This window comes from Lagopus muta, chromosome 18, assembly GCF_023343835.1.
Source record: "Lagopus muta isolate bLagMut1 chromosome 18, bLagMut1 primary, whole genome shotgun sequence".
In the NCBI taxonomy this organism is placed as follows: Eukaryota; Metazoa; Chordata; class Aves; order Galliformes; family Phasianidae; genus Lagopus; species Lagopus muta.
This window is the reverse complement of record NC_064450.1, coordinates 188,058-206,111: the sequence shown is the minus strand read 5'-3', so window position 1 is coordinate 206,111 and position 18,054 is coordinate 188,058. Positions and strand designations below refer to the sequence as shown.

General features: G+C 39.9%; 1 protein-coding gene across 1 annotated transcript; it reads left to right on the top strand.

Annotated features, from left to right (window-relative positions):
• The first annotated feature begins 577 nt into the window (after positions 1–577).
• Positions 578–18,054, top strand: GSG1L2 (GSG1 like 2). The gene is made up of 5 exons (XM_048965539.1): positions 578–1,019; positions 2,875–2,922; positions 6,443–6,595; positions 12,231–12,342; positions 17,799–18,054. Exons 1-5 carry the CDS (start codon positions 674–676, stop codon positions 18,052–18,054), a joined length of 915 nt encoding a protein of 304 aa, XP_048821496.1. The 5' UTR covers positions 578–673.

The following is an 18,054-nucleotide window of genomic DNA, read 5'->3' as shown; positions in this document are numbered from 1 at the left end:
CTCATCTTAAGTATTTCTGTAAGATTGACAGCTGTATTCAATTTAATTCAATGCTCTGTGTTACAGGAGCATTTGGAACTGCAAGATTAATTTTATTTATTTATTAAGCGATAAATGTAGAGGCTTCATCAGTTTGACTCCTCATGCTGATGGAGATAGCGAGTGTATTTTGTTTCTTTAAATATTTTGTTTTTCTGATTACATACCAGTATGCTTTACAGGCTGCCCAGTGAGGCTGTGGATTCTCCTTCTCTGAAGATATTGCAGACCCGTCTGGATGCTGAGCTGTGCAGCCTGCTGTAGGGAGCCTGCTTTGCAAGGGCGTTGGACTCAATAACTTTAGAGGTCCCTTCCAAACCCTACTTCTAATTCTGTGACTCTGATTCTGAGATGCTTCTTATACTTCCGCATTCTTTGTGCCTTTAGTCCTGTGACTGTTGGGCCAAATTATAATTCATTGTCTCTTCTCCTCGTATTTCTTTCACAAGATGCTAGTACAAACCAGCACTGCTCTAAATCTTTAATCTCTCCTACCACATGATTTCTGATTACGCCTCTGTCTCTGCTTTCTGCCTTAACTGCTAAGCTGGTGCAGTTCACTGAGAGGAGTGAAGATCAAGATAGTAAATACAGGCAGGTGTTTCACAAGGCAGATATATATGTAGCTTTGTAAATGGTTGTTTCAGAACAGATACGACAGTCCCAGAGGATGCCAGTTTCAGCCCCAGGCACAGACAGACGGCAGAGAGCCTCAGCAGCATTTTTTCTCGGCTTTCTCTCTTTAGTTTTCTCTGTTACAGCATTCAGTAGCAATTACTGGTGTGAAGGGACAAGAAAAGTTGCCAAACCTTTCTGCATAGGACAGGCCAAAGGGGATAACTGCATCCGCTTTAATAGCCCTGATGCCAACAACAGCAATGCTGTGCAATATATATGGGAGATGGGAGACGACAAGTTTGTTGACCGAAAGTTTCATGCTGGGATTTGGTATTCGTGTGAAGAAATTATAAATGGGGAAGGTGAGTAAAAGCACATAAACTTACTTTAGAAAATACTCAGAGTTTTTTTCTACTTATTTGATGTCAATTTCCTCTTTGCTGCAATATCATGTATGTATTTTAAAAGAAAAAGTAGCCTTTAAAAGTTTATCTTCTCCAGGAAAGAGAATCTTAGAGGATACTCCCCAGTCAATTTCTAAAAAAATTCTAATAAATTCCGTGAAGAATTTTGAAGTGACAGAGATAGTGAAGATCAAGGTTTGTTTGTTTTTTTTTTTTTCACTCATAACAGGGAAGTGTTTTATTTTCTGATGTTGTTACTCTCTTAGGCAAAAATAACCCCCATCACGGATGGGCCAGGATCTTTTCAATGTTGTACAATGACAGAACAAGTGGCAATGGGAACAAACTGCAACACAGAGAGTTCCAAACAAATACGAGGAAGAAGTTCTTTGCAGTGAGGGTGGGAGAGCCCTGGAACTGGCTTCCCAGAGAGCTGGTGGAGATCTCTACTCTGGAGATGCTCACCTGGGTGCCTACCTGAGCAAGCTGCTGCAGGGAACCTGTTTTAGGGGATATTGAACTAGACGGTCTGCAGAGGCCCAATACAAACCCTACAGTTCTGTAGGTTATATTTGCCTCGAATGATTGCCCCGTAGCAACATAAAAACCGTAGCATGCATTTTTAAAGATATTTAGATTTTCATTTTACCAGTTAAATCTGAGACTAAGGTTTTTTCATGGATTTCCTCTTAAGTACAGGCACTCTTACTTTCTTACTGTGATCTCACAATACATAAACCAAAGCAGAATAGTATTATTTTTCACCCTCCTAAAAAAGAATTTGGAATTCATGAATCCTGAGCGCTGGCATCTAACTGTGTTTTACTCTGACTACATAAGTATCAGTAGAATGGGAAGAAATTGCTGTGTAAGAGAACCTCTAATTAATTTTGAATTTTTGTATATGGGAACTGTTTAACTGATTCAAGAAATAGGGTTTATATTGTGAATTTAGGTTGAAGTTAAATTTTTCTTATTGTTTAGGAGTGCCAAATTGAACAAAACTAGGAATTAAGTCAGCTGTCATCTGCAACAAAATACAAGTATTTTAGAAGTTGTATGTTCTGAGGAGTGAGTTCTGCCAAAAGATCTTGTATATTACACAATTTCAAAGGGGTTAATGGCAAAGATCAGAGCAAAAAGCATCTCTCACTCAAAAGAAAACAACAAAAAAAGACCATTTTAGGTAGAGATTGCTGTAGATACTGGGTTCATGGGATTGATCTGTTGGCTGTGGCTGTTTTTGTTCATACTTGGTGCAGTTAGTAGCTAAAAAAGCCCATCCTCTGTTCTCAGACCAAAATTAATTCTAAGAGCTCTGTTCAAAGCATCTACATGGAAATCAGGAGGTCACATGGGTTTGAAAATCAGATCTTACAGATAAAAAAGCAGTCAAGCTTCGAAGAAATTAGTGTGAGCAACAGCCTTGTTGCTGCAGATGTCTTTACCAACTTTAGTGATTCTGTAATTCATAAGCTGGATGAAATAGTCTTTCAAATTAACTGTTAATTTTGAATTTCTGGCTTTCACAGCTGTAACTTTTTGGAAAACACTTCAAAGGCTTTCTCTAAGTCTCCCATAAAAGAGTAATACTATTTCTGCTCTGGAACAGGCTGGGACAATCTCCAGGAGTTGATCCACTTATCAGAGACTATGTACAAACTCCCATTAAATAAAGGTTTTCCTGATCATCTTAATTTGTGCTTCTATGGTAATTTTTTTTTTTTTTTTTCTGTTGAACTGTTCCCTTAGGCCATTACAGAATACCAAATAATGCAGAATTTTCTTTTAAAATTATTATTATTATTTTTAGGTGAGAAATGTAGAAGTTTTATCAGTTTGACTCCAGCTTCTGATCGAGGTAAATATGCAATTTTGTTTACATAAATCAAACATTCTTAATCAGATTTACCAATATAATAAATATAATGTATTTTGATTTGAAAAAAAAAAATCCCATATAGTTTTAATTGTTTATTTAGTGTTTCCACTTCAAAATGAAGCCCACATGACTTAAAGTATATGTCAGTGTCCTCTGAAATTACTCCTTTTGAATAGCAGCTTAAAAAAAAAAAGCAACGTATTTTGAATAAGGATACTGGAAATTAGGATTTCTAAAGCTTTTCTATCTCTTTCCTCATATCTTCAAATTCAGTCAAGAACTCTATGGATGACACTGTGCTACCTTGAAAGGCCACAGGGATGGTAGCATACAAAACACAAATGGGGTAGCAACTTGCTGTCCCCATTAAATCCCAAGGGACTGGGGAGATGTGCTGTGAACCAAACTAATGTGGAGATGAATCGTCTCCCTGTAAGCTCTCAGTAGGTATTTCCATTCATCCAGGTTTTGCAGTACAAACACAACTACAGAAAATGTGGAGTAAACCTAGTTCTTTCAAAGAAACTTCCTTTTTCTACAAAACCTGCTTGCAATGCCATGAAGAGAGTCTCCTCCAATGTTAATCCCATCATGTAAATGGTTAGACCAATCTAGGAAGTGGCTGATCTAGAATAAAATCTTCTCCAAGGTTTTCAAATGCATACTAGAAAAGTACTCTTGTCCAAATAGCCTGGATATGCATTTGCAACTACCTGTGTATCAGAAAGATTGAATATCTGAGGGCTAGCCCCTCTTCTCACCTCTGTGCAGCCATGTCTCTGTTCACAAATAATTCAAGATATTTGTATCACGAGGAGTATGTTGTGGGCCTGGGACTGATTGCTCCTCACACCTAGAACCACTGGTGGATGCAGTACTGAAACACCTCCATTAACAGGACATTGGCCCCTGGTCAGAAGTCAGATTAAGACACCTAAGAAAGCACTTCTGTACCTGAATACTGCAATGTGAAAATACCTCAGGGCAGTGCAATGCTGTGTGGAAATAAAGGTTTTTGCCCTTGTCACATCTCACCTTGCACAGGAAGACAAAGCTTGTGTTCCATACATACGTATGGCTGCTGCGTGCACAAGACTTGAGATGCATCGAGGTCTCTGTTCCTGAGCTGAATATCCCAAGGCAGGGTGATACACATAAGTGCTCAGTGCATGTATAATGATGGCTCACTATTCAAAAATATTTAGATGCAAGGTCCTATTACTGGACCATACTTCTGGTTAATGTATCATTCAAATTTCCTGAACAAAATCAACTTTTTTTTGCCAAGATAAAGATTTTCTTGAGAAATACACCTCGCCCAGGAACTCCCATGCAACGTCTGATCCACTCATATAAAGCACAAGTGCATAGTATTCAGTTACATGTAGTAGTCAATTACATGTCTTAGCAATGTTTCTATTTTTAATTTATGATTGTTAGTATATATGTATGCACATATACCTGGTGTATATATATATATCTATGAAATCACTTTGTGGATACACAATCAGATGTCAAAGGACACAATAACTTGTTTTTAAGAAGGTTTGTATGGTTCAATGACCAGCTGTTGGCCAGTTCCTGCTACTGTCTGGATAGAAGAGGACTCTGCCTGCTCCTGCCTGTGTGACATTAGCATATGAACAGAAAAACAGTGATGTAACTAATAGATAACTAGAGAGAGATGAACTAGCAGGTGAATCTCAGTGAAAACTGGAGATTGTCTGTGCACATGAAGGCATCTCTGTCCAAATAGAAAGAGCTTGTCTGGTGAAAGACTGTAAACTAAAAGGGAATATGTTTGTTAATGATTGGGGTAACTATTCAGTGTAAAAACTGTACTTTCCCACCTTGAACTGTGAGATTCTGACACGTACAGAAGAAACATGCAAAAGCTCATTCACTACATGGCCAGTACAGGAATAATAAGTTAGGGCAGCTATTGAACTTGAAGTCTTCTTCTTGATGTTAGAATAGCATTCTCATAGCCTCTAACTTCAGGTGAAGTCAGGTAAGGTCCCAGATGACTGGAGGAAGGGTCAAATCACTCCCATTTATAAGAAAGGGAGCAAGGAGGACCCAGGAGCTGCAGGCTGGTGAGTCTCACCTCTGTGCTTGGGAAGATCATGGAACAGATAGTCCTGGACAGCCAGTACAGCTTCACCAGGGGAAGGTCATGCTTAAGCAATCTGGTGACCTTCCATGATGGAGTGGTGGACAAGGGGAAAGTGGCTGATGTCATTTAGCTGGACATGAGCAAGGCCTTTGACATGGTCCCCCACCACATCCTTATCTCCAAATTGGAGGGATGTGGATTTTTTGGGTGGACCACCTGATGGATAAGAAACTGGTTGAAAGGTTGCAGACAGAGGATGGTCATCAATGGCTCTGTGTCCAGGTAGAGGCCAGTAACGAGCGGCGTCCCCCAGGGGTCTGTCTTGAGACCGGTGCTCTTTAACATCATCAATGACATTGATGATGGAATCAAGTGCAGCCTCAGCAAGTTTGCTGACAACACCAAGCTGAGTGGTGAGGTTGAGGAGTTGGTGCAGGGGAAGGAAGGGATGCCATTCAGAGGGACCTGAAACAGACTTGGAAGGTGGGCTCGGGTGAACCTGATGAGATTCAACACATCAAAGTGCAAGGTTTTGCATTTGGGCCGGAGGAATCCCAGGCATTCATACAGACTGGAAGGAGCGGTCCTTGAGAGCAGCACTGCAGAGAAGGATCTGGTGGTCCTGATGGATAAAAAACTGAACATGAGCCAGCAGTGTGCTCTTGCACCTGGGAAAGAAAATGGTATTGTGGGCTCCATCAGAAGAGGAGTGGCCAGCAGGGACAGGGAGGTGGTTGTCCCTCTCTACTCCACTCTTCTGAGGCCCCATTTGCAGTGCTGCATCCAGGTCTGGAGCCCTCAGTACAAGAAAGACAGGGAGCTGTTGGAGAGGGTCCAGAGGAGCCACAAAGATGATCAGGAGGCTGCAGCACCTCCCCTATAAAGACAGGCTGAGGGAGCTGGACTTGTTCAGCCTGGAGAAAAGAAGGCTTCTGTGTGACCTAAAGGGAGCCTATAAACAGGAAGGGAGTCAACTCTTTGAAAGGGTAGATAACAGCATAACAAGGGGAAATGGTTTTAATTTTAGGGAGAGAAGATTTAGGTTGGATGTCAGGGGGAAATTCTTTACAGATATTGGTAAGGTGCTGGAACAGCTGCCCAGAGAGGTTGTGGATGCCTCGTCCCTGGAGGTGATCAGGGCCAGGTTGGATGGGGTGCTGGGCAGCCTGGTTTAGCATTAAACGTGGAGGTTGGTGGCTCTGCATGTGGCAGGGGGGTTGGAGATTCATGATCCTTGAGGTCCCTTCCAACCCTGGCCATTCTGTGATTCTGTGATTCTGTGACTTTTTGTTTAAAGTTATGTAAACAATATGAATGAAGAGAAAACTGGTGAAAATATAAATGACTTTTTTATCATCTCTCACTATTTATTTGATTTTACAGGAGTTTTATGGCTGTCTATTGTAGCAGAGCTACTCTATAACATTTTGCTTCTGACTGGAGTCGTTCTCATGTCAGTAGAAATGTGCTACTACAGTACCGTCATTGATGGACTAAAGATCAACGCCTTTTCTGCAGTAGTCATTGTACTAGCAGGTACAGTTTAGGATCTCAATTTATTACATCCAGAAAATTTAACATTGATAGGGTTCAAGCTGAAGATTAATAACAGTGTGTAGGATTGTGAACTACTACTGTATTTACTGAGACATTAATAGCACACTGCTGGTTTTTTTTAATTATTATGGTCATTTCTTAATATGTTTTTTTTAAGCTTAGTTTATATTTATACTTGCTATTTTTAATGTCAGTGTTTTAACTTTATTATTTTGAATTTGGCTGTCTGATTGTCAAAGAAAAAAAACCCCTTCAAAATAACTTGATTTTCTATTTCCAATATGCTGAGGATAAAATGAGCAATAGTCAAATCAAAATGGCAGTTATAAGAGGGAATAAAATGGAATCACATAATTTTTAATAGAAAACAATCATAAAAATTGTGTTTAATTTTCTGCATTTTATTTCTTAATCCAATGCTATCTCATAATAGCATCCTAGACAAATTCAATTCAGAAGAAACTTCGAATGGTCCCCAGTCCAACCCCTGTTCACAGCAGGGTTACCTCCAAGATCTGAGCAGCTTGCACTGCAGGGTTACATCCTTCTGGTTCTAAAAGACCTGCAGCCTTCCTTGGAAGTTGATTCCACTGCTTGTCTGTCCTCATTGTGAAGAACTTAATATATCAGTACCTGAGCAATGTGGTCTGAGTTTATCATTGACCATGCAATGAGAGCTGGAGATCAGACCAGAGCCTTCTGAAAGTGTCTTGCAGTCTGACCTACTCTGCCATTCTATGTCAAACACTGAGGAAATTTGAGCTAAAATTACTGGTAACATGCACAGTGTTTCATAGTTACTCATTTTAAAGCTAGAAGCAATATAACTTCTTGTGGAACACATACCACTATCTTTCACACTGTCATGAGTCCAAAGTGATTCATATTAGTTGAGGAATATCTTCTAAAAACACAGATTGCAAGTCAAATACATGGGCAGATGGCAAAGCCTATGTCTTTATGAATTTATCTCAAGATGCTTTTCTCTGAAAAAATTGGGTTTGATCCTAATTCTAGTATTTGTGGATTTAGTGTTCTTGTATTTGTGATTGCTGTGCTTTTCTTCATGAATTAAAGATTTTTCATTATACTTTTTCCTCTTAAATATAATCACATATTTAATGCATTTGCCATTATCATTTGTTGGATAAGTAAACTAAGATTTTTAAAAGCCCAGTCATTATAATGGGGAAAAAAATATTTTTCTTCCTTTCTGAAGATGCCTTTGCATACTTGAAGATATCTATTGTGTCTCAGATTCATCTTCTCTGAAAGAAATAATAGAAAAACATGCCACATGACTTCACGTATATTTCTACTGCTTCTGATCACTCTTGTTTCTCCAGGTATTCTCTTGCTCAACTTTTCTGCAGTTCTCCTAGAGGAAAGTGCTTAATGCAGACAATGGGGTGACCTTCCAAAAACTTTAGAAGACAGTGATTTACAATCCAGATAGTAACTTCTGGAACACTGTAGTTTTAGTTCAGCGTTCAAGTTAGGCCCAAATTTCCTAATCTTTTCCTGACAGATATTTTTCTAGCCTTGTGTTAGGAAAAATCTCCAACTTCCAGAATTACCACCACCAACAAAACAAAGCAAAACAAAGCAAAAACAAAAACAAAACAAAACTCCCACCTTTGTAATAAAGGTTCTGTGACTTTCTTAGGAAATGTAATCCAGACCTTAATGATGAAAATGCTTTCTTCATGCCCAATATAAAGCCACTGCTGCTACAATTTTTGTATCTTTAGGGATCTTCACCTGAAACACAGCAGGCCATTTCCTCTTCTTTTTAATTAACTCTTACACATTTCCAGATTTCTCTCAGCTCCATGTAGGCCAGAGAGTGGTACCCAAGCTTTGCTGTCTATGACCTTTGAGAACATTGTAGAATATCTTCTTTCTTTCTTTCTTTTTTCTTTTTTCTTTTCTTTTTTTTTTTTTTTTTTTCTTAAGAATGACTTTCCTGAAGGCTGGTAAAAATGTTCATAGTCACCAGTTCTACTAAATGCTCAAAAAAGACCCCTGTCTCCATAATCTTTCTTGAGCAGGGATTTACCAGTAGAGGTCCTGGAAACAATTTTAAAATATTTTAAATATTTTTCTCTTATCACTGATCAGAGATTTTCTGTATTTTGAACCTCATCTACAGACAGAGTAAAGTAGCATACTTTTTTTGACTGAATAAATAAGCTTACTTTTTTGCTTACTTTTTATTTCTACCTGTATCTTTCCATCCATTGTCAGGCCTATTTCTAAGGAAAGAGTAGTAAGCCTAAGTGATGTAAAGACCATGGCCACCTCCTCCAATCACTCTGGCACCAGACTACTCCTTTTTCTTGGCCAATGGAGCCCATCTCTGTGCCCATGGACCCGATGTCTCTGCCCTTTTGAAAGCTTATCCAGTTGCAATGCTGAGTACATGTCGCAGTGACATGACACATACAGACATGCAAAGGACCATGACATACTCAGTCAGCTTGCCATAGTCAAAACACTGACTTGAACACAGAGGATTCATATAAGAACGTGAACACAGAAAACTAACTCTCAACTTGGGCTGGCAGAGGCAGGAAATCAGTTGTGCAGGCACATACACAGCACTCCCTAGGTTCACAAGCACACAGACATTCACAGATGCTCTACATGCTGGCCCAAACCCTCTGTCTGTCCAGTATGCCTGCCCAGATCCTGGGTTCCCTTGTCTACTTCTCAGATCTCCTACTTATAAATTTGTTCAGCCTGATGCATACTGCGAAAATGCAGTTATCACACGCAGACACTTATCCCATGTGCACCCCATGCTATAAATCCTCCTGGATATAACAGCATGAACTCCCACCCCTCCTGATGCCCCAGACTGGACCTGCAGCACCATCATTTGCTGTCTGGTTCAGCTTGGTGTTTGCTGGCTTACACACACATACATAAGCTTTGGGGAAGATATGGACAGCCCCTACATGGGCGGATGCCAAGCACATGGGCTGTGATGCGTGGCCTGGCTTCAGCCACCAGTATGGAGCCCCACACTTGCTTCACTCAAGTCAGCATCCCACCAGTAGATGGTTTGGGATTGCACAACACGCTTGCCTCAGTGGCCAGGAGTAGAAGACCCTCCACACACCAGAAGCTGCACTAAGATCCTATTGGTTCCAGTAGTTGACATTATGGGTTGGGGCATCCACATTCCCAGCCCTACTCCAGTAAGTGGCATTAAATTCCACCCATACTGAGAGGACCTCAGTGGTTGGCACTTGATCATTTAAAGTCACATCCACACACATGTACATTTCCTCAGTCACACTGGTTTTTGCCAGCAGCTGGTCTGGGGAACACACAATTGTGTTTCAGTGGTAGGTAAAACCAGGATCTGGTATCACAATCAGGGGCCCATACCCCTAGTCTGACTCCAGTGGCTAGCACTTAGGGCTCAAAGTTTGCAGGACCTGACAGTTGGAACATCTCTCAGTTCAGCAGCTGACTGCACAGCTAGGGGTGCCTCATCCCCTGGCCTGACTCCCAAGAGCCAGCACCAGTTTTCACACATACACACATCAGACATCCCTAGCAGCTGGCACAGTCTCTGATGTCCACATACACATAAGGCAGAGAGCACAAGTACACAGATATTTAAGAAAAAGAAAAGTGAGAAAATGAAGATAGGACAGACTGCTATGATCAGGCAATGGGCTTTGCCAGCGAAAGCACTGACTGCCCCCATTTCATACAGGACCAGCACCTTCAGCCCATTTATACTTTTTCACTAGCTCCACCCCCACCCCTCTACCTCTCCACGTTCGTTACTCCTTCCTGCTTGTCCTCCCCTCCTTTCTCCTCCCTTCTACCTGCTTTCCAGTTAGGTTTGCATCACTACTTCCTGTATCATTTGTCTGTCGGGTTTGTGTCCCTATATGTTTTTGTCTATGGCTTCCTTCCTTTCTTGTCCTTCATTGCACAAGAAAAAGGTAGTAGTACAGATACACTTAAAAGAGCAGAAGTTCTCTTTCCATACACGCTTACAAGCTTAATTTAACTATTTAGACAGTTTCACCAATTACTAGCTCATTTTTCTTGTGTCAGTGGTCATAAGCATTCACTGTTATTCCCTATGTACCTTTGTACATTTTTACTGGAGACTCTTTACTTCAGCTAGACCCTTATTTTAAACATTTCATGAGATATTAAAAAATTGAAGAACATCTGTCTTGGCTGTTAAATTTACATATAATCTATTGTAAATATGAACCAAATCTAGTTACTAGTCTAGATCCTTGACTAATTACTAATTACTAAGTTACTAATCTAGTTCCTTGACTAGACTAATCTAGTCAAGGAAATGGTTTAAAGATTCCTACACTTTAATCTGTAATGAAAATGCAGTTTTTTATACCAACATCCTCTTAATTCTAGCACACAAAAACAAACTGAAAGTCAACTAATGGGATGTGCAGCAAAAAATAGCTACATAACTAAAGCTATACTGAAAACGCATTTTAAGGAAACAGCTATAGTAACTGACCATTTTAAAAAGTCAGGGTTTAATTTCCTTCAGTCTTTAGCTCAGACCAAATAGTCTTATAATGACTGTTCTAACTGATGTAGAATATGTTGCACTAAAAAAATAATTATTGTGAAATTTTATCCTCATATGAGAACTTCAAGGAGGTAGTTCTGGTAAACAGTAGGTTCACATCCAGTATTTCAGGAAGGATGCTTTTGTAATGACTACTTAAGCCAGGTCACTGCCAACTTCTACTTGTTATGTCCTAGACTGAGAGCCTCTGTGGACAAGCAATTGCTTTTATCTTTTTTTTTTTTTTCCCCCAAGAATTCACGAAGCAGAGCTACTTTGGGAATATCCATCAATTGGGTCTTGTGGGGGGACTGTCTGGTGTTTTAGACAGTGAGTTGCTTGATACTTCCAGGATGTTTATATATATAGCTGGAAACAAAAAATACAGAAATTAATGGAGAAGTTCACTGATTGAAAATAAAATGCTGAGGGAAAAGTGATCTCATTATGTTTGGGTAGTAGCTTTGTAGGAATTTTGAAAATTATATTATTAAATAGAATCCACTTTGACAACTGAGTCTTTCACTGCTTTTTAATAGGCATTAGGCACTTGCTCATTTACTCAATTCATTTACTCAAATAATGCTGATAAATCTGTCTGCTTTCGAGGCACCAATACAACCAATACTTGTACTTTTGAAAATCTTTCCACTGAAAGATAGAGCTACGGGAAACATGACCTGCACAATGCAACTGAGTGAGACTTCACCGTCGTGGCTGATGCCTGCTCAGGGCTAAATTACTAAGAGTAGATTTTGAAATACTAAAAGTAGAGAGTGAGGACCAGTAACTTTTTTGCTTTTTAATGTTGCTTTTTCTGCTTTTATCACAACACATAAATACAGCCAGATAACAATGTCCAGTATGCTCATATGTATGTTCAGTGTCTTATAGAGTTCAGATATGTTGAAAAATGTTCTTCAGAAGCTCAAGAGACAACTGCTATAGAGAGTGAGGAACGGCTGCAGCTTGCATTTTCTAATATTCTCATGATATTGTATGTACTGATATCTAATATTCTCATGATATTGTATTTTTTAGGTCTTCTGGGCATGGTTGCTCACATGATGTACACAACTGTATTTCAAATGACTGTAAATCTTGGTCCTGAAGACTGGAGACCTCACACATGGGATTATGGCTGGTCCTATTGGTACCTATTTGCTTATGTTTGGTTCTTCCCTTACATTTCAGTCACTCCACCCTATATTCAAAGAATTTATACCTACTTTATAATGGATGGGTCTAACCTACTTCCCTCCAAATTCAGAACTTAGATTATTGCATAGGATGTATAAACTTGTCAGTTTTGCATTTACCATCCTTTAGACAGTTCTGCATGAAGAAGAGGTTCTTTTCCACATGCATCAGATTACCCAATTTTTTCAGAGTTAGATTTGTTACCTTTGTTTTCCAGGAAGACTGTCTTGCATAAATTACTTAAAACTCTCCTGGCCTCAAACACTTAGGTTACATATTTCCTTACTTCAATTCGTGGCGTGTGGAACGTTTCAGACAAAATGTAAATTTTTGAGAAAAGGTTTGCATATATAAGCAATTGCAACATTTCTTCTGAGGAAATACTGTTAATTTATTAAGAAACAGGGGTATGCAAGGGATTTTTGCAATATGCATGCCTTTGTTGTGCTACTGAAAATCCATTCAAATTTGTTCAGTAGTCAGCATTTGAATTCAAGTGCACCTCAGCAAGTTTGTGATGACACCAAGCTGAGCAGTGCAGTCGATACACTGGAGGGAAGGGAAGCCATCCAGAGGGACCTGGACAGGCTGGAGAAGTGGGCCCATGGGAACCCAATGGGGTTCAGTAAGGCCAGGTGCAGGGTGCTGCCATTGGGTGGGGGCAATGCCAGGTATTGATACAGACTGGGGGAAGATGTGCTTGAGAGCAGCCCGGCGCAGAAGGACTTGGGATCCTGGTGGGCGAGAAGCTGGCCATGAGGCAGCAGTGAGCACCTGCAGCCCGGAAGGCCAGCTGTGTTGTGGGCTGCATGAAAAAGGGGCAGCCAGCAGGAGAGGGAGGTGATCGTCCCCCTCTGCTCAGCTCCTGCGAGGCCCCATCTGCAGCGCTGCGTTCAGGCCTGGGGCCCCCAGCACAGGAAGGACGTGGAGCTCTGGGAGCGGGTCCAGAGGAGGCACTGAGATGAGCAGAGGGCTGGAGCAGCTCTGTGTGAGGAAAGGCTGAGGGAACTGGGCCTGTTGAGCTTGGGGAAGAGAAGGCTGCGGGGAGACCTCACGGTGGCCTTCCAGTGCTTGAAGGGAGTGCATGAACAGGAGGGGGAACGGCTGCTTGTGAGGGTGGGTGGTGGTAGGACAAGGGGAATGGATTTAAAGTGAGACAGGGGAGGTTTATGTTGGATATGAGGAGGAAGTTTTTGAGCCAGAGGGTGGTGAGGCACTGGAACAGGTTGCCCAAGGAGGCTGTGGATGCCCCATCCCTGCAGGCATTCAAGGCCAGGCTGGATGTGGCTCTGGGCAGCCTGAGCTGCTGGTTGGCGACCTGCACTCAGCAGGGGGTTGCAACTAGTTGATCTCTGAGGTCCTTTTCATTCTATGATTCGATGATTCTAAGATAATTCTATGAATTTTCAGATGATATTTGCTGGAAACAGCTGTCATTATGTCAGTGCAGAAACATCTGTATTGGGAATGGGTTAAATCCAATGTCTGCCGGGGCCCAATAATTAATGTCACTAAGGGAAAACTCAGACTAATTCTCTACATACCAGTTCTGAGAGTTTAGATCACAGCTCATTGTCATTCACACTTTTGTTCTTTTAAGATTTATTGTATTTTTACTGAATGAGAGATTATAGCTATGTCTTCACAATGCAGATTTTCTAGAGATTTTGCAGTGAAATAGTGTTTGGTTTTTTTTTTCCGTCTCCTGGTTTGTTACTTTCCACCTTTCTAATAACTGAAATCACATTTGAACACATTGATAACTCTACATTGCTTTGTCTCCAGGGGTCTAAATTTCCTGAGCAGAAGCAGCTTGTTTGGAAGTTTCTGTTCAATACGTATAAATTTTCTCTTGTGCCTTCAGTGCACTTACATTTGGGTCCAGTCAAAACTTCAAAGACAGAGACTATTCAAATAATAAATAAATGATGTAGCTTAACATGTCTGTCCAACGTACAAGGAAGCCATCGGTACCTGCATGTACAAAGACGTAGAGGAAGATGGTCTGTATGGTGCCTGTGGTGCCTTTTTTCCAATCAGCCACATGCTTTTTTTTTTTTTTTTTTTTTTTTTTTTTTTTTCTTCCTCTTCTTCCTCTGGCAAAGTTTACTGTCTTCTTTCCTTTACTCAACCTGAAAGGTAGTCATGTCACCCCATTCAAATGTAAGAATAAAGCAAAAAATACATACAGATGCCTCATCCTCCATCTGTCTTTCTTGGTTTCTTTCCTCTTATCTCTTTCTATACATAATATTGTCTCTTTTTTGATATCCCACATTTGGACCTTCCTCATTTTTGTGTAAATCCTCAACTTCAGCATTCCAAAACTTCTCTCATACTGACTGACTGGGAGAACCTCATGAAAGTGAAAAGGGAAAGATGCTCATGTATGAGGAAAGAAGACAAATGACAAAAGTTGGACATTCATTATTGTATTTAACTCCGTTTTTGATTATCCCAACATCCACTTGTCACTAAGACCATGTGTATAATCAAGATGTTATAATCACAATATAATTGTGCATAATCAATAGATATCAAGATGTTATAATCGCAATATAATCAAGAGAGTAAGGCAAAGCAAACAAGGATCACAAAAGAGAATAAGTGGAAGAGCTTACCCTTCGGCTGAGCTCACCAGAAGACACCAAAAGAGGGGATCTCCAGAAGAGATCCTTCCTGTCTGGTAGCCAGCTCTTAAATAGGTCTAGGAGGGGTGGAGCCAGGCTCCACCCCTTCCAGCAGCACAGGTGAATTGCCTTTACCTGTGCTCCTCTGGCTCACCTCAGGTGATTAATCAGAGGTTCAGGCCGTGACTCAGCAGTTCCCATACACCATGTCAGGGACATGGATGGGCAGACACTCAGGAAAAGATTTTACTACTTTACCTTTGGGTCCTCTTTAACATTACCTCCCTAACAGCAAGGAAAACAGAGAATCAGGCCCGTGGCAACAGTTTTTCATCCCAACCTCCAGACTCATTGGAGAAGAACTGCAATGCCAGCAAGAACTGTTGATCCTGTCACGCTTCTTCCACCTACTACATTTTCCCATGTCTCCTCATATCTGGCTGCAGTGCCCGAGTTTTTTTCCACCTGGTCCAGGAGGCACCTGCAACAATAATCACTACTGATGGGTAGGCTCAGTCTGTGGTGGCCCTGAACATCTTTATAATAAGTGTTGTGGTTTAACCCAGCAGGTAGCTCAGCATCACAGTTGTTTGCACATTGATGTCTTATCAACATTGTTTTTCTCCTAGAACCAAAAACATATCATCATGTCAGACTCTGAAGAAAACTATTCCATCCCAGCTGGAACTAAGACAATAAATCTCTCCATATTTCTTTTCTATCTTCTTAGGTAGATTGAAAGATCTTTATATTGTTAGTGAATCTCTCACTACCCTTGTGTTTCTCATATCGATACATCCTCAAATGAAAAACCATTTTCTCTCTAAAGATTTACTTTGTAGTAAGTTTCCATCATGAAGCAGTGATGGAAAAACATGTATTCCAGTTGCGCTTTTATCTGTAATTCTTTTTACCAGATGAACTAGTTGCTGTAATCCACTTTCTTTTCCAGTTGATCTTTCTGATCATGCTTTTGCCTTTATTCTTTGAGCAGAGTTCAAACTGAATTCGCTTCTTGAAGCTGAATTTCCACTGTAGCCAAGCTCTCCTTTATCCTCTGGCTCTTTCAGTAACAAGACTTCGCTCACTTCTTTCCTTGGTTCTCCTTAGCCACTGGGTTCTTTCTTTCTTTCTTTATTTTTATTTTTTGCCAAATTGTTTATGTAAAAGGAAAAGTTCTGGGAAAAATCTTGAAGAATCACATTAATATTTTCTATTGTCAAAGAAACAATTCTGTTTTTTATTTTGTATATTTTAACACAACATTGATCTGCCGAAGTATCTGCTTATAAGAGCTCAATTTTTTTCAGACTTTGGTAAGAGGCCTTTTTTGAAGTTTTCTCGTAATCAGTTTCTTTATTTCAGTAGCTTCTTCAAAGGGCTTTAACAGGGTGGTCAACAAGAGTTGTGCTTCATAGTATTAATTATATTGATTTTTCTACTAATCCCACAGTGCATTATTTATTCAGTCAAATGCTTTTTATCAGATCAGATACACTAACTTTAAATCATCTCATAGGCTAAAACGTGATTTCATTGCTGCCATCTTCGGCTCTTCTCTACTACAGTTGGCTCAAGCCATAGGTTACTTACCAGCATAGGCAGACCTACTGTTCCATTTGTGTTCAGTTTGAATGGCAATGTACGTGTACCTGCTTCTGTTGACTTTCACCAATTCTTGCTATTTCTTTGCTGTAAGATCTTTTCCACTTATCCTCATATTTGAGATGGGAAGTCAGTGTGTAATTTGGCTGACTTGAGGAGAAAGCATAACTTAAACTGATCTGCCTTCTTCCCGCTCCTATTAGTCCTATGCATCTGTGTGCCATACTCCATTGCACTCAAACGCTGTCAAAGCATCTGGTTGTCTGATTATCTGGTAACTAATCCTTGCTGAAAATAGCACTTAGAAGGGGAAAAAAAATTAAAAAAAGGAAAGAGTTATTTAAAAACACAAATGAGTTCATTGAACTACAGCAAAGATGTAGGAACAAACAGCTATGAAGGAGAAAAGATATTAAAAGGAGTTTCTTAAACTGACTTCTCCACTAAAGCACACATTTCATTTGATTATCCTGACCTTGCCATGTTAAGAAAGGCTCTGCTAAATTTCTTCACTGTAAACTCTAATTCATTCCACTGTGACCATATTTTTACATGATAATTTTATATTTCTAGCATGCATTGCCCACTCAGTAGTCTAGAGTTTTCCTGTATCTCCAGTAAACTGTAACTCAATATCATTTTTTAGTTCCGTCTTTTTATGGTGTTATTCCAAACATTTCATAGTTGGTGTCATTTTCTTCCTCTTTAGTCATCATCTGTATTTTCTCAGGAATGTATTTCAGTGTTGGACCCTCTTATTTAACTCTTTTCTTACTAATCTTTGTGAGTAACTGACACAAATTATTTGTCAGTGGCATCTGTGAGATTTTTAGTCTCAGTAGCTGCACATTCTAATTTTGTATGCATCTTCATTCTTACGCAGTTCCTCTTTCTGAAAATGAGCTCAGAATTAACAGAGGATCAGAGGCATTAAAATGGATATTATAAGGAAGGACAATAAATGTGAATGTTATAAGCATTATGCAGAGGTCCATTTTATTAGTCAGGTATGTGGATGGCAATTAACCAAATGCATTTCTTCCTCTCTGACTATGCTCCTCTTTCCCTAGTATAAAACAATGCAACATCTTAGGTGCATTTTTTCAAAAATAAAGTTGAAGAAGTTGGATATGACGATGTTCTGCTAATTTCTAATAAACTTTTTTGTTTATAGCCTCGCTTGGGCTTCCTTCGCTTGCTGTATGGCTGCAGCTGTCACCACTATTAACAAATATACAAAAACTATTTTGGAATTCAAGCACAAAAGAAAAATGCTGGAAAGGAGTTTAAAGATTAAATACAAGTTTCCTGATCACGCAGCTCCAGAGAAAGCTTGCAATGTGTATGTGAACTCTTTTCACAACACTACAGAGGACTGTGCACATCCAGTAAAAGATTTACGTCACATGGGCACTATTTCAGTTCTATAA

Bases quoted from the DNA above. Each gene is read 5' to 3' on its own strand.
- GSG1L2 (XM_048965539.1), top strand. From the start codon at position 674: ATGGTTGTTTCAGAACAGATACGACAGTCCCAGAGGATGCCAGTTTCA. The intron at 2,923-6,442 runs GTAAATATGCAA...TTGATTTTACAG, and splicing joins GACTCCAGCTTCTGATCGAG to GAGTTTTATGGCTGTCTATT. The intron at 6,596-12,230 runs GTACAGTTTAGG...TGTATTTTTTAG, and splicing joins AGTAGTCATTGTACTAGCAG to GTCTTCTGGGCATGGTTGCT.